Source organism: Jaculus jaculus, chromosome 19 (assembly GCF_020740685.1).
Source record: "Jaculus jaculus isolate mJacJac1 chromosome 19, mJacJac1.mat.Y.cur, whole genome shotgun sequence".
NCBI classification, from domain to species: domain Eukaryota; kingdom Metazoa; phylum Chordata; class Mammalia; order Rodentia; family Dipodidae; genus Jaculus; species Jaculus jaculus.
In genome coordinates, this window is record NC_059120.1 from 20616960 (window position 1) to 20636957 (window position 19998).

The 19998-nt window shown below is 43.2% G+C and overlaps 1 protein-coding gene across 2 annotated transcripts in view; it reads left to right on the plus strand.

Moving 5' to 3' along the window:
- The first annotated feature begins 7172 nt into the window (after positions 1–7172).
- Ephx4 (epoxide hydrolase 4) overlaps positions 7173–19998 on the plus strand; it is a 46672-nt gene continuing 33846 nt past the window's right edge. Inside the window, exons 1-2 of one of the 2 annotated variants that reach the window (XM_004653678.2) lie at positions 7173–7406; positions 10494–10579. In XM_004653678.2, coding sequence (XP_004653735.1) covers positions 7173–7406; positions 10494–10579 — 320 coding nt within the window. The remainder of the gene's footprint in view (positions 7407–10493; positions 10580–19998) is intronic. The other variant, XM_045138238.1, reaches the window with a different exon arrangement.

Consider the following 19998-nt stretch of genomic DNA (forward strand, 5'->3'; position numbering starts at 1 on the left):
TTTTGAATACGCCTTCCAAGTAATGTTCCAAACAGCTGACTCCATTTCATTCCTTGGCCTCCCTTAGTACTTTCTTCTGCCTTGTCTTACCTTTGTAGAGCCACTTTCAGACCATCCTTTTTCCCTCTTCGCTAAAATCCCTGCTTTCATCTTTTAAGTCATTAAACTACACAGCCCACAGTCATCTCTCATCCCTGGTTCAGTCCTTTTTGTTCACAGACTCTAGGCTCTATCTTTATTTCTCTGTAGGAGATTCTTCTCTGCTAATGGTCTTGATTAGCAAGATGAGCTTGAGCCATCCTCAGTCTCAGCTTCAAACATCTTATTCTCTCACTTCTCCTGTTTCCAGTTTACTTTGTATGTGGAAGAGAGTGATTATGTCACCACAGTTGTTAGGGGAGAGCCTAGGCCACAGCAGCCCTAAGAAGCAGTAAGTCCTACCACTTGTACTCAATGGGCTATTTAAACAGACAAATAAAAGTGATTCAATGTGGCCATGTTGGGAAGAGGAACAAATAAAGAGGTGCAGTGACCCCCAAGTCCATCTTTGCAGTCCTGACATGAGGCTCGGTTCAGATAGAAGAAAAGAGGCTTGCCCTGTGTGACTTAGCAGTCCTGGTCAAGGTGGGGTCCTGCCCATCTTCACTGCCTGTGCTGCAAGCCACTCTTGACAAGTGCTCAGAGCTCTGTGAAATCCCTCTAGGACACAAGTTCTCCCTTGGGCTGGCATTCAGCTTCAGCCTTTTCTGTTTCCCAGCATGAGACTCCAATTGTTGGGGGTCCATTGTTTCAATAGTCCAAGAGACAAAGAGAGGGACACAAGTATCTCTAAAGAATATCTTCCTTCCTGCCATGGTGGTTATATAACTTTTCCTTTATACTGTGTGGATATTCTGCCTTGTTTAAGAATTTACCCCACATCAAGGTGATAAGATTCTCATGGAGTTTTGCATTTAAAATTAAGATTCCATAGTTACTATACATACATATATGTATGTATGTGTGTGTGTGTGTGTATGTGTGTGTATATGTATGTATGTGTGTGTATATATATATATATATATATATATATATATATATATATATATTTTTTTTTTTTTTTTAATTTGATACAGAGATGGGGAGAGAGAATGGGCGTGCCAGGGCTTCTAGCTACTACAAATGACCTCCAGACGCCTGCACCACTGGCTTATGTGGGACCTGGAGCATCAAACGTGGGTCCTTAAGCTTCTCAGGCAAGCACCTTAACCACTGAGCAATCCCTCCACACCCTACATATATATATATTTTTTTTAATTTTTATTAACATTTTCCTTGATTATAAAAAAAATCCCATGGTAATTCCCTCCCCCCCACACACACTTTCCCCTTGGAAATTCCATTCTCCATCATATCCTAAATATATTTTTAATCTATGATATTAGTTCCTTCTTTCCAAATGAATTGTTCTTGGTACTACCACAGTTTATTTACTGAATGGCATAACTGTTACTGCATAAGATTTATAATCACTGTGTCTAATTGGTTAAATAAACTCTAATACTATTAGATTTATTAGTGAAATTGCAGAAGATTTAATGGCTTATCAATTTACTTTAAGTTTTACAAATATACTATGCATGGTCTTCTACTCCAAAATTAGATGGCAGCAGAACAGTAAGCAACCAGGACGGTGGGACATCCTGGAAGTCAGATGCCTAAAGACACGTTAGTGTGCTGCCTGAGCCATGTGCCAGTGATGTGGGGAAGAACTCAAGGAAGGTCTTCAAGAGGCTAAAGGTCCCTTGCTAGCTAGAGGCAGAAGCAGGATCACCACAGATTAAATTCACCTACCACCAAAGATAAAATACACACACAAACACAGAGAGAGAGAGGGAGAGCGCTGGGTTTTCAGTGCAAGAGGCCCTGGTGCACTCAAAAGCATTCATTCAATCTCATTAACTCCCCTCTCCTTAAGATTAAATAAAGGTCTTAGCAAATAAATAAACCAAGCAGGCCACAATGAATGGAAACAGAAACAATGACATACTCTCACTCCACTGTCCCCATGGCTTCGATACCATGCCTAATAAATAATCCAGGTTTGATTACCCAGTATCCACATAAAGGCATATGCACAAAGTAGCACATGCATACGGGTTAATTTGCAGCAGCTGGAGGCCCTGTCACAACCATGTTCATTAATATTATCTCTCTTTCTCTTGTCTGTTTACAAATGAATAATAAATATTTTGAAAAATATTGGCTGGAGAAACGGCTTAGTGGTTAAGCACTTGCCTGTGATGCCTAAGAACCCTGGTTCGAGGCTTGATTCTCCAGGACCTACATAATAAGCCAGATGCACAACGGTGCATGTGTGTGGAGTTCGTTTGCAGTGGCTGGAAGCCCTGGCGTGCCCATTCTCTCTCTCTCTCTCTCTATATATATATATATATATATATCTGCTTGTCACTCTCAAATAAATAAAAATGAACAAAATTTTTTTTTTAATTTTGAAAACTAGAAATAAGACTTTCTTGGCAGTAAATGGACAAAGCTGGAAAATGAAACTTCAAGGAAAGAAAGTGGTTAAATAGACTTACAGAGCTCAGTGAAGAGGTTAAAACATATCAAAGGTAAGAGGGAAGTAATGAGCTAACTGCGTGTGTAGCTCATGGGTAGCATACACAGAGCCATGAGTTCAAATCTCCAGCAAAAAACACACACACTAGAAGATACAGACAAGCATATTGACTGGGATACGACACAGAAGGACAACAAAGGAGAGTGTAATCAAGGTGTTAAGATGTTAGAGTAGGGCTCAGCAAACTATGGCCCACAAGTTAGATCCAGCTTGCTGCCTGGAATGAAGCTCAGTCAGAACACAAGCACGTGCATCTATTCTTGTATAATGCCCAAGGTCACTTTTGTGCTGTAGGGATGGGGTCCAGTAGTTTTGACAAATTGTCCTCAAAACAAAAATATCACTTGAGTTCTTACTGAGGAAGTGTCAGAAGTGATGCCAACCATGGAAGCTATAGGATAAAGTAAAAGTCTTAACATATATCTAATAAGAAACCCTGCACCCAACCAGAGTGAAGGAGATCATTATTTTAAACAAACAATAGTGATGTTTTCAAACCTGGCATGGTGGTTACACTTGTCCTAATATTCAAGAGTTAGAGGCAGGAGGATCAGCAGTTCAAAATCATCCTGGACTATAATAGCTAGCTCAAAGCTAGCCTGAGTTACATGAGATCCTGTCTCAAAGATAATTATGACTTTCTTAAAATCGAGAAAAAAATGAATCATATATGTCTGTGGCTTTATGTGGATACTGGGGACTTGAACCCGGGCAGTCAGGCTGTGCAAGTAAACACCTTTAACCATTGAGCCATCTCTCCAGCCCCACCCAAGACATTTTTCAATGGCCAGCACTACACCATAAACAAAATTTTGCAAGCAAACAAGGAAAGGATCTATTTTGATTTTACCAGATGGAAACGAATTATCAGCAACAACCAGCAACCATGGGATTAGATTTTCATAGTTTTGAGAGAAAGAAAATAGCTTAGAATGTGAAGTCTTTTAGGGGGCTGTGATTTTTTTTTTCCCAGAATTGAGCAGATATTAATCATGCAGTTTACTTTCTCACTGGGAGTCTATAGTTAGCTTTTCTTGGCTGCAGTTTGTCTTATGATAGTGCCCCCTTTGGCACACTGGTTATCAGGAACAGTGTAGCTTAATCATGTCTTTTCATTAGCAGGTTGTGCATATGTCAGCATACAGTTTCTTTGCACCCTTTTCTGAACTGTTTGCCACAGGAGCATTTGTGTAATTTAAGTTTTTGAGTGAAGGAAGGAAAATGGCAGGTTTCTTCCACATTATAGTTTATATAGGTTAATTTTCTAGCTCCTGTGACAGAAGACCTGACAAAAGCACCCTAAGGAAAGATCTTAAGAACAGGTATTAATAGAAAGAGAGGTGTTCAGAAAAATACATTCCAAGTGTGAATGTGAGCTTTTCAAGAGAGAGTTAAGTGTCTTAACTAATAGCCAGATATACATACCATTTTAGGTTGTAACCTAAAGGTTGCTAAGAAACTTTCCCCCTTCCTCTTACTGGATTACAATCTGATGAGATAAAATGGACCATATGAGTTGCACAAGGATATTAAGATATGTCTTTAACTGTAAATGGGGTTGTTCATGAGATTCTTAAAAAATTGCAGGTTTGCAGATGCAGGTTTGCATCTGGGAAAGGAGAAAGTCTATCTACGCTTAGCCCTTAAGCATAATTCATTGCTATTTTAACATTTGTATTTGAATATATATGCCTACACATGTGTACACACACACACATACATACATACATACATACATACATACATACATACATACAGAAACATTGTATCCATGTTGGCAACCTCCATAGAAAATGTTTTCAATTCCCAGCTGGGGAGAGGCTCTGACAAGACTCCAGAATAAGAGATTCCTTTCTCTTCACTGTTGTTATCTTGCCTCATGTGTGTATATATACATAACAACCTGCATTTCATTCAGTATGCAAAACTTAAGGTTGGTCATGAAATTAAAAATAAAATGTAAAACTATAAAACTTAAAAGTCTCTTGGCCAGGCAAAAGTTTTAGGTGACATCAAAAGCAAGATTAATAAATGAAATAATTGAACTCATTAAAGTTAAGCCTTTTTAAAAAATATTTTTGTTTGTGAGCAGAAGAAAAGAGAGAATATGAATGAGAATGGGCACGCCAGGGCCACTTGCCTCTGCACACGAACTCCAGATAGATGCACCACTTTGTGCATCTGGCTTACCTGAGTACTGGGGAATTAAGCCAGACTTTGCAAACAAATATCTTCAAACTCTGAGCCATCTCTCCAGCACAAGTTAAACCTTTTTTTTTTTCTGAAAAGACAAACCATAGACTAAGAGAAAATATTTGCAAACAACATTATGTACAGAAGGCACTTGTAACCAAAAATTATTTTTTAAAACTACCAAAGTCAATTGTATGGAAATCTAATTAAATAAAAAAAGGGGGAGTAAAAAGGTTTGGGGCTTTACCTCTGTGCCAACTCACTCAGGCCTAGCACTCATTCAGAGGCCTTGGATTCAGTCAGTAGGGATGAGAAACAGACTGTCAAAGAAGAGTATGTGGGAGTGACAGGTAAGCACATAGAAGATGCACAGTATCGTCAATGACCATGCTACTCTGAACATGCCCTAAAACTGAAGCTAAACAGCACGGGGCCTGGTAAGTACTTGGCTGAAAGATGCTCACCAGTATTAGTCATTAGCACAATGCAAATTAAGGGTTTTTCTATGAACAAATTAGCATATAATGAGCTTCGTTATCATACATATGTGTCATTATACTGTTCTCATTTGTCCCCCTGCCCTCTTCTGTGCCCCCCATCCTCCTCCTGATGTTTCCTTACCCCCCCCCAGACAGTGTCCCCTTCTGTTGCAAATTAAGTGTTTGTTGAGATATCACTACATACCTGTGGAATGGCTGAAAGTTAAAAGATTTTTTTTTCTCCAATACCCAGTACTTTCAAGAATGTGACCTTATGTACTTATTCTCTCATATAGCTGGTGTGATTGCAGTGTGTAGCCACGTTTTGGTACTAGGGGTTGAGCTCAGACCCTACCACTACCCTTTCATTTAGCCTTGTGCACACTTTATAAACCAGTGTGATGCTTTCTTATAATGTTAAAAGTACACTTACCACCCAATGCTACAATGCCATTTCTAGGTGTTTGTCCAAGGGTGATTTTTTTTTTTAAATGTTAGGGCTGGAGAGAGAGAGCTTAGAGGTGAAAGGTGTCTGCTTGCAAAGCCTACTGGTCCAGGTTCTGCTCACTAGTGCCCATGTAAAAGCCAGATGCACAAAGTGGTACATTCATCTGGAGTTCATTTGCAATGGCAAGAATCCCTGGTATGCTACTTCCGTTCAAAAAAGAAGAGAGAAAAAAAAACACACCACTTTTTGCTTTTTGTTTTATTGAGGTTAGGGTCTCACTCTAGCCCAGACACACTGGAACTCACTCTGTAGTCCACGGTGGCCTCAAACTCATAGAGATCTTTCTACCTCTGCCTCTTGAGCATTGGGATTAAAAGTGTGTGCCACCATGCTTGGCAATAAATCTTTTGTTAAATATTCACGCACAAACTATGTTCGGTGATTCTTTAGAGTAGATTAGTTTATAACAGCCTTAAACTTTAAAATAATAATAGGCTGGAGATGTCTCTGTGGTTCAAAGCAGTTGCTTGCAAAGCTTGACGGCTTGGGTCTGATTCCCCAGTAAAGCCAGATACACAAAATGGTGCATACATTTACTTGCAGGGGCAAGAGACCCTGGCTCCCACATTCTCTCTCACTCTTTCTCTCTGTGTCTCTCATTCTAACCCTCCCTCCTTGCAAATAATAAAATATTTTAAATGAAAATATAATTATTAAATTTCCTTAACTAGGGACCTGGTAAACAATTATAGGAAGGAACGCAGGGAAGGAAGAAAGGAGGGAAGAGAAAAATAGGGATGAAGGGAGGGAGGGAATGAAGGAAAGAAGGGAGAAAAGGAAAGAAGAAAGATGGGAGGGAGGGAGGAAAATAGGAACAGAAAACAGACCAAGGCTCCCAGGAGCTTGCCTTGGTCTAAAGTGCCTATTTGCCATTTTCTAGCTGGGCTGATTACCTTGAACCTAGTTGAACTTTAACATTTTCAAAAGTGTCAGGAAAACACAAAATAACAGTAATTTGGTACCAAAGTCATCTTCTGCCCCTCCCTCTCCGCACCCCATCTTTGGTCTAGCAAAGGGCCTAGGGTCACCCCGCCTGTTAGCTGGGCAGTGGAGCGTGGGTCCCCGGTCAGGACCACCGCGGCCCTTCCGCGGATCCCGGGATGAGACGTCTGGAGAGGGTCGCCGGCTGCTTGCTCCGTTTCAACGCTTCCCCTCGGCGGAGCGGGGCCGGCGGCCGGCGCCCACCCTGGCTGGCCTGGGCCCGGGCCCGGCGGCCGGGGCGCGCGGCGAGTGTGCGGGAGCCCGCGGCGGGGACCCGGATCGCGGGCCGCGGGACGGGGGAGGCGCGCGCGGGGCCGGCGGCGGCGGCGGCATCCCGGGAGCGGGCCTGACGCTGCGCGGCGCGGCGCTCGCCCGGCTCCCGGCTCCCATGGCGGGGCTGCGGGACCGCCTGCCCCGCCTGCTGCCCGCGCTGCGCGCCCTGCTCTACTGGGCGCTGGTCTACGGCTACTGCGGGCTGTGCGCCGCCGTCCAGCTGCTCAAACTTGTGCGCTGCGTGGTCGGCCAGGGGCCCGCGCAGACCTTCCGCCGCGCGGCCCGCGAGCAGCCCCCCGCGTGCCTGAACGACCCCTCCCTGGGCACCCACTGCTACGTGAGCATCAAGGTGAAGGCCGGCGGGCCTGGCGATCTCGGGAGGGCACGGGACCGGACGCGGCCCCGGGGAGCGCGGGGCTCCGGGCGGAGCCGGCTCAGCGACCCCTAGTGTCCGCGGTGGGGGACGGGGACGACCCCGAGGGGAGGCAGGAGAGGCGACGGGGAGAAGGGGTTGGAGGAAGGACAGAGAGAGATTCCGCCCTGCGGGCGCCTTAGGTGTTTCTGAATGTGTCGTTTCTCGAATCGGGATTCTCTTGTCTCAGCAACTCAAGAGTAATCCTGCTTGCGGTCCCTCGGTCACCTTTTTGCCCTCCAGGGTTCAGAACAGCTGTCTGGTCATTCTTGGCAATGGCCTTGCTGTGTCTCAGGAGGCTGGGCTTGCCCAAGTTTTGAAATAGAGCAGACAGAAGAAATCTTTGGAAACTAGAAACTGATGGTGGTCGCAGGTGACCTAGGGCGCATGAAACAAGAACCGGTGTGTGTTTAGGAGCCAGGACGGCAGTGGGAAGTCAGGGACCAGAGGAATGCTCATCACGCAAGCGTCAAGCCCGCACGCACCCCGGCTCGGGGTCCACGCTTGTCCCAGCTTCGCTCACAGCCCACAGATATTCTATTTCCTGATGCTCCAGGAGGCGAAGGGACTAGTTCCTGTGATACACCTACAGTCTGACTCACAGGCCCTTCACAAGCGTGCGAGGAGGTATTTATGTCGCTGAGTCCTGACTAGCAGCTACGCTTCAGAAAGGCAAGAAGAGCCCGCAATAGGTGTCAGAATTAACTGAATTAATCTTTTCCCCAAAACAAAAATTCAAGCCAAACAAACTTGGAAATTAGTACAATTTATTATTCTAAATTCATGTACTGGCACATTGGTGCAATAAAGTATTTCTTTACTAAATCCAGCCCAGTGCCATAGCTTTTCTTCTTCCAAGACTCACCGCCAGAGGAAAAGAAGAAAAGAAAGGAAGAAAGGCAAAGGAAGGAAAGAAGAAAGAAAGAAAGAAAGAAAGAAAGAAAGAAAGAAAGAAAGAAAGAAAGAAAGAAAGAAAGAAAGAAAGAAAGAAAGAAAATGAGAGAGGAAGGGAGGGAGGGAGAGAGAGAGAGAGAGAGAGGAAGAAGGGAAGGAAGTGAGAGAGGAAGGGACAAAGGAAGGAGAAAGAAGGAGGGATGACTTAACAGTTAAGGCGTTTGCCTGCAAAGCCAAAGGACCCAGGTTCGATTCCCCAGGACCCACATTAGCCAGATGCACGAGGGGGCCCGCGCGTGCGGAGTTTGTTTGCAGTGACTGGAGGCCCTGGCACGCCCATTCTCTCACTCTTTCTCCCTCTTTCTCTATCAAATAAATAAATATTTAAAAAAAGGAGAAAGAGGAGGGGAAGAAAGCAAGCTAGTTAAAGGCAAAGTTGCATTTGCAAACCGTCCAACTTGAGGACTAAACATAGCTTATGAGTTATTTGAAATTCCTTATAATGTCTTTCCTCTTCCCTACAAATGTAGAACCAAAGGATGGAAAAACATTGTCCTAGGAGCTAGAACAAGTTGGGGCTTCTAGTTCCCTAATCACTACCTTACTTCCCAAGCACTATTTATTTATTTATATTAATTAATTAATTAATTAATTTGAAGGAGAGAGGGAGAACGGGGTACACCAGGGCTTCCAGCCACTGCAAACAAACTCCAGATGCATGAACCCCCTTGTGCATCTGGCTTACATGGGGTCTGGAGAGTTGAACTAGGATCCTTTGGCTTTGCTGGCAAACGCCTTAACCACTATGTCATCTCTCCAGCTCCCTATTTATTTATTATTTAGTGGCGCAAGGGATAAACCCAGGATTTCAGGCATACTAGGCAAGTACTCTACCACTGAACTGCTCTCTCAGCCCTCCCAACCACCTTTATGACCTATGTTTACATCTTTGGGCTGTTTTCCTAAATGTGGCTTTTTATTTGTTTTGAGGCATGATCTCACTGTAGCCCAGGCTGACCTGGAACTCATGGTGATCCTCCAACCTCAGCCTTCTGAATGCTGCAATCATGAGCATGAATCACCACACACCTGGGTCACATTTCCTAAATGTGTAAAATGACCCTTAGGACACTTCCACAAGCCAATTGCTTGGGTGGCCTGGACACAAATCCAATGTCCGTGTTCAGCTTGTAGTTCTAAGGTTCTTCCAAGCTTTCAGACTGTGCACTTTCCTTTCTCGCTGTCTTCTCCTCTGTTGCTTGTTTAGTGTATGCTGTTGCTCTCCCCTCATTTCCATTCCTTTCATTTTCCTTGGGCTGCCTCATCTCCCATGTGCAGAGTGAAGTCTTGAGTAATCAGTGTTTTCTGCTTTCAGAAACGCACACTGACATGGTGAGAGGGGCAGGCAGCAAGGGGAGCCGTACATGCAACACTCAAAATAAAAATGTGGGAAGGAGACACCTAAAAAAAAAAAAGAGAGGGAGGTGTGAATCATGTAACGGCTGGTGCAGCTTCTGACGATCAAGCTGAGAAACATCCATGACGAGGAGGGAAACCTAGCAGGAATTTCCATGCAGGCCTGAATTATTTACGTGTCCTGCAAAATTCAAGATGAAATGTGACACATCAATACAACGAAAGCTACAAATTGTGACAGTGCTTCAGAAACTCAAAATATAGAAATTGGCCTTAGAACAAAAAGGGAAGGAATTATGTAGCGAATGCCTGCCACGGTGATTAATCATATATCCTATTGTTAGATCATGTTTTTAAAAATATTTTTTTCTTTTAAAATATTTTTTTCTTTATTTCATTCTTTAAAATACTTTATTATTTTTTTTCTTTATTTGAATGGGCATGAGAGAGAGAAAATATGGGTGTACCAGGGCCTCCAGCCACTGCAAATTAACTCCAGACATATGCACTACCTTGTACATCTGGCTTTATGTGGGTACTGGGGAACTGAACTTGAGTCTTCAGGCTTTGCAGGCAAGTGCCTTAACCAATGAACCACGTCTCCAGCCTTCCTTTATTTCTTGATGTTAAAATAATTTCAATATTTTTAATGAAATAGAAAAGTTAAATGTATTAGTTGGACAATGCTCAATATCACTAAAATTCCATTTTCAGGATTCAGGCTTAAGATTTCATTATGTTGCTGCTGGAGAACGAGGCAAACCGCTTATGCTGCTGCTCCATGGATTTCCCGAATTCTGGTAAACGTACCAGCTTTCTCTTTTTCTTTTGCATCAACACTTAACTTACTGGCTTAGTCTGTTCTGTGCTGCTATAAAAGACCCCCACAGACTGGGTATATTCCCTCAGGTCTGGAGGCTGGAAATCCAAGATCAAGTCACTGGTATAGGACATCATCACATAGTGGAAAGATCAGAAGGTGAAAGAGGGCAGATTCATATTGACATATGTATTAGTTCCATGAGTGCAGATTTCTCATGGGCTAGTCACTTTTTATCGTCCCATTCTATTGTTATTGTTGTTGCTGTTGTCATTATTGTTGTCGTTTTGGTGTGTGTTTGACGAGTGCAGGCCCGGCTGTACGCCCTTGCTGTGGTGTTTATGTGGCGGGCAGGAGATAGCTTTCAGGTTGGTCCTTGCCTTCCATCTTGTTTGAGGCAGGGTCTCTTGTTTACTGCTCTGGGCGGAAGGGCGGGGGGTGTCTGGGAAAGTCTCCTCTCTCAGCCTCCCTTCTGTGTTATTTTTGTTTTGTTTAGTTTTTTGAGGTAGGGTCTCATTCTAGCCCAGGGTGACCTGGAATTCACTACGTAGTTTCAGGGTGGCATTGAACTCACAGTGATCCTCCTACCTCTGCCTCCTGAGTGTTGGGATTAAAGGTGTGTGCCACCTTGCCCAGCTAACTCCTTCTTTTTTGTAAAAAAAAAAAAAATTAAAAAAAAAATATATGTGTGTGTGTGTGTGTGCGCACGCGCGCAGAAAGAGAATGGATGTGTATGCCAGAGCCTCTTGCCACTGCAAACAGATTTTAGATGCATGTGCCACTTTGTGCATCCGGCTTATGAAGCAGTTTTTTTTTATGTGAAAGAGCAAGAATGACTGTGCACACATGCACTCTAGAAAGAATTGGTGTGCCAGGACATCCAGTCACTGTATCAAACTCCATATATGGGGAATTGAACTCCTGCAACCAGACTTTCACAGACTTTCAAAACAAGTGCCTTTGACCATTGAGCCAGCTCTCCAACAACCCCCCCCCCCGCCACCATTTGTTTTTGAAGCTTGAAATATAGTTCAGCATTAGAGCTTGGTTTCATTCACAGCAGAAAGAAAGGAAGGAAAAGAAAGTTGACTCTCCCTTTCTCTTTCCCTATCTCTGTATCTGTCTATATCTAATCTATATCTACCTATTTATATCTAATCTGTATTTACCTATCTATATCTAATCATCTGTATCTAATCTAGATCTAATCTATATCCATCCATCTATATCTATCTATCTATCTATCTATCTATCTATCTATCTATATGTGTATATATATGATTTATATCTGATCTATCTCTATCTGTATAGTTGAATCCAAGTCTTGCATGTAGCCTAGGCTGACAGGGAGCTCATGATCCTTCTGCTTCCTCAGGCCTCTTGAGTGCTGGGGTTGCAAGTGTGCACCTGACAGGTTCTAACTTCTTTTTTTGAGATTAGAAAAATACCTTTTACAGACACACAAAGGTGAGCAAGCACAAGGTCGCACATGCCCACTAGGTGGCACAAGCTTCTGGTGTTGGATTACAGTGGCTGAGGCCCTGGTGTACCAATTCTCTCTCTCTCTCTCTCTCTTTCTATAAAAAGTAAAATAAAAAATATTTTAACAAAGTATCTTTTAATGTTTTAAATTTCTGAACCATTATGAAGCAATTTTTTTTACGTGAAACAGCAAGAATGAGTGTGCACACATGCACTCTAGAAAGAATTGGTGTGCCAGGACATCCAGACTCTGTAATCTAACTCCATATATGCGTGCCACCTGTGTCCATGTGCGACCTTGCATGTTTGTGTCATCTTGTATATCTGGCTTACATGGGATCTGAAGAAGTGAACATGGGTCCTTAGGTTTCACAGGCAAGTGCCTTAAACACTAAGCCATCTCTCCAGCCCCTAAATCAGTTTCTATAGAGCCATTGTTGTGGAGAAAATACAGCATTGGGTGAGGAAGGGAGATTCCAAAACACCACAGACTTGGAGTACTTGTTGTCAGGAAGCTTTTGGTGAGGCAGAAATGAAGGCAGAGAGACTTTAGGAAATAAAATGTATTGCTTCCCGTGTCCATAGCTTCAGGCTCATGTGGATTGGGAGATATCAAAGACATAAATTTTTCACAGTAAGATGAAAACCTAAAGCCAAAAATACACAGTATTTGTTATTTAGTCTGCTTATTCTGCTATAATAAGATAAGTAAAATGAGAAATTCATTTCCCACAGTTCTAGAGGCCAGAATGTCCAGGACCAAGGCCTGGCAAGTTCAGTGTCTGCTGAGGGCTCAGCCTCAACTTCCAAAAATGGTGTCTAGATGCCAGGTCTTTCAGAGGGAGCAAATACATGGTCAAGGTATAGAAGGTCATAAAAGGGCCCAGCTACCTTATATCCCTTTTCCCAGGGTGCTAACACTTCTGATGGCTCTGTCCTCATGATTTAATCGCTACCCAAAGGCCTTTCTTTTTTCAATTTTTATTTATTTGTGTGTGGGGGGGGGATGCCAGGGTCTCCTGCCATTACAATGCCACATACATTCACCACTTTTTGCATCTGGCTTTGTGTGTGTGGTTGGGAATAGAACTTAGGCAGGCAGGCTTTGCAAGCAAGTGCCTTTAACCCAAGAGCCACCTCCTCAATCTTGGCCCTTCTCTTAATACCATTTTATTAGTATATATTTCAGTGTATGAACCTGAACATATACACTCAGGTGATAAAGTTACCCAGATGGCAAATTTTCCACTTGCTTTTTTTTTTTTTTTTTTTTTTTTTCATTTTGCCAGGTAGGGTCTCACTCAAGTCCAGGTTGAACTGGAATTCACTATGTAGTCTCAGCCTCAGGGTGGCCTCAAACTCATGATGATCCTCCTTCCTCTGCCTCCCAAGTGCTAGGATTAAAGGCGTGTGCTACCACACATGGCTTTTTTTTTCTTTTGCATTTTTAAAAGTATTTTATTTTTATTTATTTATTAGAGATAAAGAGTGAATGGGTGGACCAGAGCCCCCATCCAATGCAAAAGAACTCCAGATGCATGCCTCACCATGTGCATCTGGCTTTCATGGGTACTGGGGACTCAAATCTGGGCCCTTGGGCTTTTCAGACAAGTGCCTTAACCACTAAGCCATCCATTTTCTTGACCCCAAAGGATCAAATGAAAACAAAACCTAATAAACTTTTTTAAAAATGAGTATCTTTAAGAAAGATTGAAGATATAGTGATGAAAAGACACCAGGTTTGGTGACAGAGGTCTGCTCTCTGTCGATGGGTCGTGAACTAAGTAGCTCGAGAAATGGATGATAAGGGTATTGTGAGTTCATGAAAAAGTAGAATATTGACTAACTTTTGAATGGACTGAAATCACATCCTGTCTGCAAATGTCCTCCTTACTGTCTCATGCCGCCTAGAACTCCACTATTTACAAAATCTTCACCTCTTTTGGAGCTTTTTTCTTTTGCATGTGTGTGAATGTGTTCATTTATGTGTGGGTGGGTGTGTATGTGTGTGCATGGGTGTATGTGTGCATACATGCATGTGCAGGTAGAGGCCAGAATTTAATAGCAGAAGTCTTCCTTAATTGCTATCTACCTCATTTATGGAAATATAACTTGCAGCTCATCAATTCGGCTGCTCCAACTAGCCAGCTTGCCCCAGGGATCCACCTGTCTGCCTCAGGGGCACTGGGATTACAGGCAGGTGCTGATATGCCTGAAAGAGCTACTGGGATCCAAACTACTCTTCCAAATTTATGTGACAAGTTTCTCACTGATTGAGCTGTCCCTCTAGCCCCTGGAGCTTTTTAAAATATTTATTTATTTATTTACAAGCAGCAATAGAGAAAGGAGAAAGGGAGAGAATTGGGGAATGGGCACGTCAGAGTCTCCTGCCACTGCCTACAAACCCCAGATGCATGCATTGCTTTGTGCATCTGGCTTTACCTGGGTACTGGGGAATTGAACCCAGGTCTTCAGCCTTTTGCAAACAAGCACCTTTAACTGATGATCCATGTCTCCAGCGCTAACTTTTATGTATGTATGCATGTATTTGAGAGAGAAAGAGGCACATGAACGCTAGATGCATGCACCACCTGGTGCATCTGGCTTACATGGGTCCTGGGGAATTGAACCTGGGTCCTTTGGCTTCTTAGGCAACCACCTTAACTGCTAAGCCATCTCTCCAGCCCAATTTTTATTTTTATTATGAACAAATCACATGTTGGTCATATTCCCTTCAGGTTATCCTCTTATATCCTCTCTTCCCACCCTCATTCCACCAAAGGCCTTCCTCAGTGGGGTTACTGGCGTTCACCATGGAGTCATGAATGCACTCTGGAGGGGTGAGAGCAAAATGCGTTTCCATTATGATTTTCAGACATAATTTATCTATATATATATATTTTGAGGAAAGCCCAACAGACTGGCTTTTTTCTGTGTATGAGAGAGCAAGAGAGAGAGAGAAAGAGAGAATTGGCACACCAGGGCCTCCAGCCACTCCAGTCGAACTCCAGATGCGTGCGCCCCCTAGTGCGCATGTGTGACCTTGTGAGCCCCCTAGTGCGCATGTGTGGCCTTGTGCGCCCCCTAGTGCGCATGTGCGGCCTTGTGCTCTTGCATCACTGTGTGTCCGGTTTATGTGGGACCTGGAGAGTCGAACATGATTCCTGAGACTTTACAGGCAAGCGCCTTAACCACTAAGTCATCTATCCAGCCCAGCATAATTTATTTTTGATTGATCATCCTTTCCCCTCTTCTTCCTCAGGCCCCCTGACTTCCCTTCTATTCTGTTCTCCATCCTTCAATACCTCTTTTCCCCACTTCCTGGTCCCCTTTCTAGCTTCATTATCTATACCCACATTTACACCCACATAGATACATATATATAAGCGTTAACAGCTAGGCTACATGAGAGCGAATGTGTGTTATTTGCCTTTCCGAATCTGGGTTTCCTCACTTTATATAATTTTGAGATTCATTCCATTTTCTTGCAACTGTCATAATTTCATTTTTCTTTGCAACTGAATAAAATTCTATTGTGGTATCGAGCAGAGTGGTACAGAGGAAGCAGTGTGTTGGACCCATAAAATGCTATTGTGTATATGAATTAGTTTCATAATCTATTCATTTGCTGAGGGACATCTAGGCTGGTTCTAGTTCCTTGGTGTTGTGAGCAGAGCAGCAGCAGTGAACATGGACGTCCAAGTACCTCTGTGAGAGGACACAGGGTTCTGGGTATATGCTCAGGAGTGACATAGCTTGGTTATATGGCCATTCTATTTTTTTTTCAAGTTTTTATTTATTTAAGAGTGACAGAGAGAGAATGAGGCAGAGAGAGAGAGAATGGGCACGCCAGGGTCTCCAGCCACTGCATACAAACTCCAGACACATGCGCCCCCTTGTGCATCTGGCTTACGTGGGTCCTGGGGAATTGAGCCTCAAACCAGGGTCCTTAAGCTTTACTGGCAAGTGCTTAACCACTAAACCATCTCTCCAGCCCTGGTCATTCTGTTTTTAATTTTTTTCTTTTGATTTTTTAAGGTAGGGTCTCACTCTAGCCCAGACTGGCCTGTAATTCACAATGTAGTTCCAGGCTGGCCTTGAACTCATGGCCATCCTCCTACCTCTGCCTCCGGAGTGCTGGGATTAAAGGTGTGTGCCACCAGACCCAGCTCTATTTTTAATTTTTTGAGAGACACCTCTACACTGATTTCCAAAGTGGCTGCACAAATTTACAATCCTTCCAATAGAGATAAGGTTCTTCTTCTCTTCCCCCATTTCCTTGCCAGCATTTGTTGTTGCCCTTTGTTTTGATTTGGTTGGCTTTTTGTATTGTTGTTGTTTTTATTTTTGATGATAACCATTCTGACTGGTGTGAGGTGGAATCTCACAGTAGTCTAATTTGGAATTTCCCTGAGGGCTTAGGATGTTGAGCACATTTAAATGATTCATTGGCTATTTGTGTTCCTTCCTTTGAGAACTGTATGGTAGTCACTTTCTTGTTGCTGAGACAAACATCCAACCAGAAGCAACTTGGGAGAGGAAAGGGTTTATTTCAGGTTTATGGATTGGGAAACTTCATCATGGCAAAGGAAACTGACTTACTTCATCAGGGAGAGAAAGAGAGCAGCCAGAGTTCAAACTGGCTCAGAACACACCTTGGGGCTGGACTCAAGATCATCCCCCACTCCCCAGTGACACCCCTCCAGCAGGGCTCCACCTCCCAAACACTCCAAGTTGAGGACTGAGGAGGAAGCTTCAGCAAGGCTATGGGGACATTTTACATTCAGGCACCATGCTGTGGTTTGAATTTCATTAGCCCATTTATTGATTGGCAGGGGGTTTTGGTGTTTAAATTTTGCAGTTATTTATATGTTGCAGGTATTTACCCCCTATCTGAATTATAGATGGCAAACATCTTCTCTTGTTTTGTAAGCTGTTTTCTCTGCTATTTTCTTTATAACTTTAAAGATCTTGTGTAACCCGAGTCCTGATTTAAAATGCAACTAGCTGTAAAGTAAGTATTACCTTTAGTCGATGTAATTAAGGCTTTATGAATGAGAAAGATGCTATGAACAAATGCATTGAGAATGTTAGTGTACCAGGAACGACTAGATATTGAAGAAAGGAATCATGGTGGCAAAGACCCAGATACCTCATAGCTTTTGCAGAGCAAGGAGCCTTTAGGAGCCTCTTTCTGACAAGTCTTTCCCCACATGAAGATTACCCTCCCTCTGGATTCAGCTGCATGAATAAACATAAGTCATTTTCATCTGTTCTTCCATCTGGATACAACATAATTAGGTGGTAGAAAAACTCCCCAGTACAATGCAAGCATATGTATAAAAGGAATCACCTCGTACAGTGCATGACATGACTAATTCACAACAAAATGTTACTCTGGAGCAATTGTCAAATTTTCCCAGAGTAGCATGACCAGTGAATTCAGTCCTCACCACTATTGGCTCCAGGACCCTGCACAAGCATGTACAATGACCTTGAAGAAATGCTATGAGGATAGATTCAGAAGATAATCAAAGACCGTCTACATGGCCCCCAAAAACTCACAACATGTTCTTTTGCTTTTCTCACTCACTCAATGTGGATACCCATAGTTTCCTCATTCTGCTGATGACAGTTAACACTTATTGAACATTTACCATGTCCCAGGTTCTCTTACAAGGGCTTCACATGTTTCTTCCCAGTTAAACATCATAACTATCCTGAAACTGGCAGTGCCAAAAAGTAAACTTCTACCTGCCCTTGAAATTTCTGCTCATCTCTCGCCTTAGTCTATGGTGTGAGAATAAGCCAATAACATACACAGATCTTGACCCATCAAATGTCACACTTTATATGTTCAACTGGATATTAAAAATCAGTCCATAAGGGCTGGAGAGATGGTTTAGCAGTTAAGCGCTTGCCTGTGAAGCACAAGGACCTCGGTTCGAGGCTCGATTCCCCAGGACCCACATTAGCAGATGCACAAGGGGTGCACACGTCTGGAGTTCGTTTGCAGTGGCTGGAAGCCGTGGCATGCCCATTCTCTCTGTCTACCTGCCTATTTCTCTCTCTCTCTCTCAAATAAATAAGTAAAAATAAAATATTTTTTAAAAAATCAGTCCATAGGCATGATGGCAATTACTTGCAATCCCAGCACTTTGGAGGTAGAGGTAGGAAGACTAGGAGTTTGTGGCCATTTTTGACTGCATCGTGAGTCTGAAGCCAGCCTGGGCTGCAGGAAATCCTATCTCAAAAAAAAAAAAAAAAAAAAAAAACAAGTATGGTAGCTTGAATGGATGGCCCCCAATATATTCAGGATTTTATTAAAGTTTGTAATTTAGATTTCCAGCTACCTGGCTGGAGGAGGTGTCACAGTGGGCACACCCTAGGGTCCAGCCCTGAGGTGTGGGGATGGGTATGTAATTCCAATCTAAAGATATGCAGAGTGATGGAGCTTTGCCTGGAGTTCCTAAGTGTGCTTGCTTATGGTGTTGGTGTGGCTTGTGGCTTTTCTCTCTCTCTCTCCTTGGACCTGTGAATGCAGGCCAGTTTCATCTACTGTTGTGGAACTTTCCCTGGATCTGTAAGCTTCAATAAATATCCCTTCCTCCATAACTGTGCCTGGTTTGGAAGTTCATGCCAGCAACCTGAGGCGGCTGCTACACCAAGCAACATAAGAATCCATCACCATAGCACTTTAAATCATCATTCTGAATTAAACTCATTATCTTAATCAGGAAAAGCGATGATATTTATGCCCATGTTTGTCTGCTCTTTTTTTTTTTTTTTTTTATTAACGCCGAGACAATCAGCCTCAGCTCTCTTTTTGAGATAGATAGATCACAATGGCTTCAAATTCACTAAGCAGCCAAGGATGACTTTTAACTTTGGATGTTTCTGCCTCTACCTCCCCAGTGTAAGGGTTAATCAGTCTGGGGCCCCAGCAATCATTAGAGTCACAGAAATGACTGGCACATGCTGACCTGGAACAGGCTATAGCACAGAGGAAATTCTTTTGGGTTGTCAATAACTTCTCAAACCACAACCTGATAATGTCACCTGCAGGCGCAGGAGCCATGCACACCTGCTATCATCAAAGAGCTAGTCAAAACCTAAGAGTCCTACTTGGGAAAACAAGTCAACAAAAGAAATGGCCCTGTCATATCCTTTTCTCCTCTCCCTTCCCCCATTCTCTGCCCTGCTCGTCCCTCTCTTTAAATATCCAGCTCAGTAGCCGCAGCCTCAAACTGTATGGGGCTGGCCGTCTTTCACTGTTCACCCACTCCTCAGTAAAGAACAGCCTGCTGTTGAGTCGTATATTCTCTCTATATATTTCCATGTCATTCTAGTTGGTAACATGCCTTTTTAAAAAATATTTTATTGGGCTGGAGAGATGGCTTAGCGGTTAAGCGCTTGCCTGTGAAGCCTAAGGACCCCGGTTCGAGGCTCGGTTCCCCAGGTCCCACGTTAGCCAGATGCACAAGGGGGCGCACGCGTCTGGAGTTCGTTTGCAGAGGCTGGAAGCCCTGGCGTGCCCATTCTCTCTCTCTCCCTCTATCTGTCTTTCTCTCTGTGTGTCTGTCTCTCTCAAATAAATAAATAAATAATTTAAAAAATATATTTTATTTTTTATTTATTTATGAAAGACAGAGAGAGGAGGAAAGAGAATGGGCACGCAAATGAACTCCAGATGCATGTGCCACCATGTGCATGTGGCTTATGTGGAACCTGGAGAATCTTACCTGGGTCCTTAGGCTTCGTAGGCATGTGCCTTAATCGCTAAGCTATCTTTTCAGCCTGGTAACAGCCTTTTTTCTTTAAGATTTATTTTTATTTATTTATTTGAGACAGAGAGGTAAGGAAGAGAGAGAGAGAGATAGTGAGTAAGTGAGAATGGGCACACCAGGGCCTCCAGCC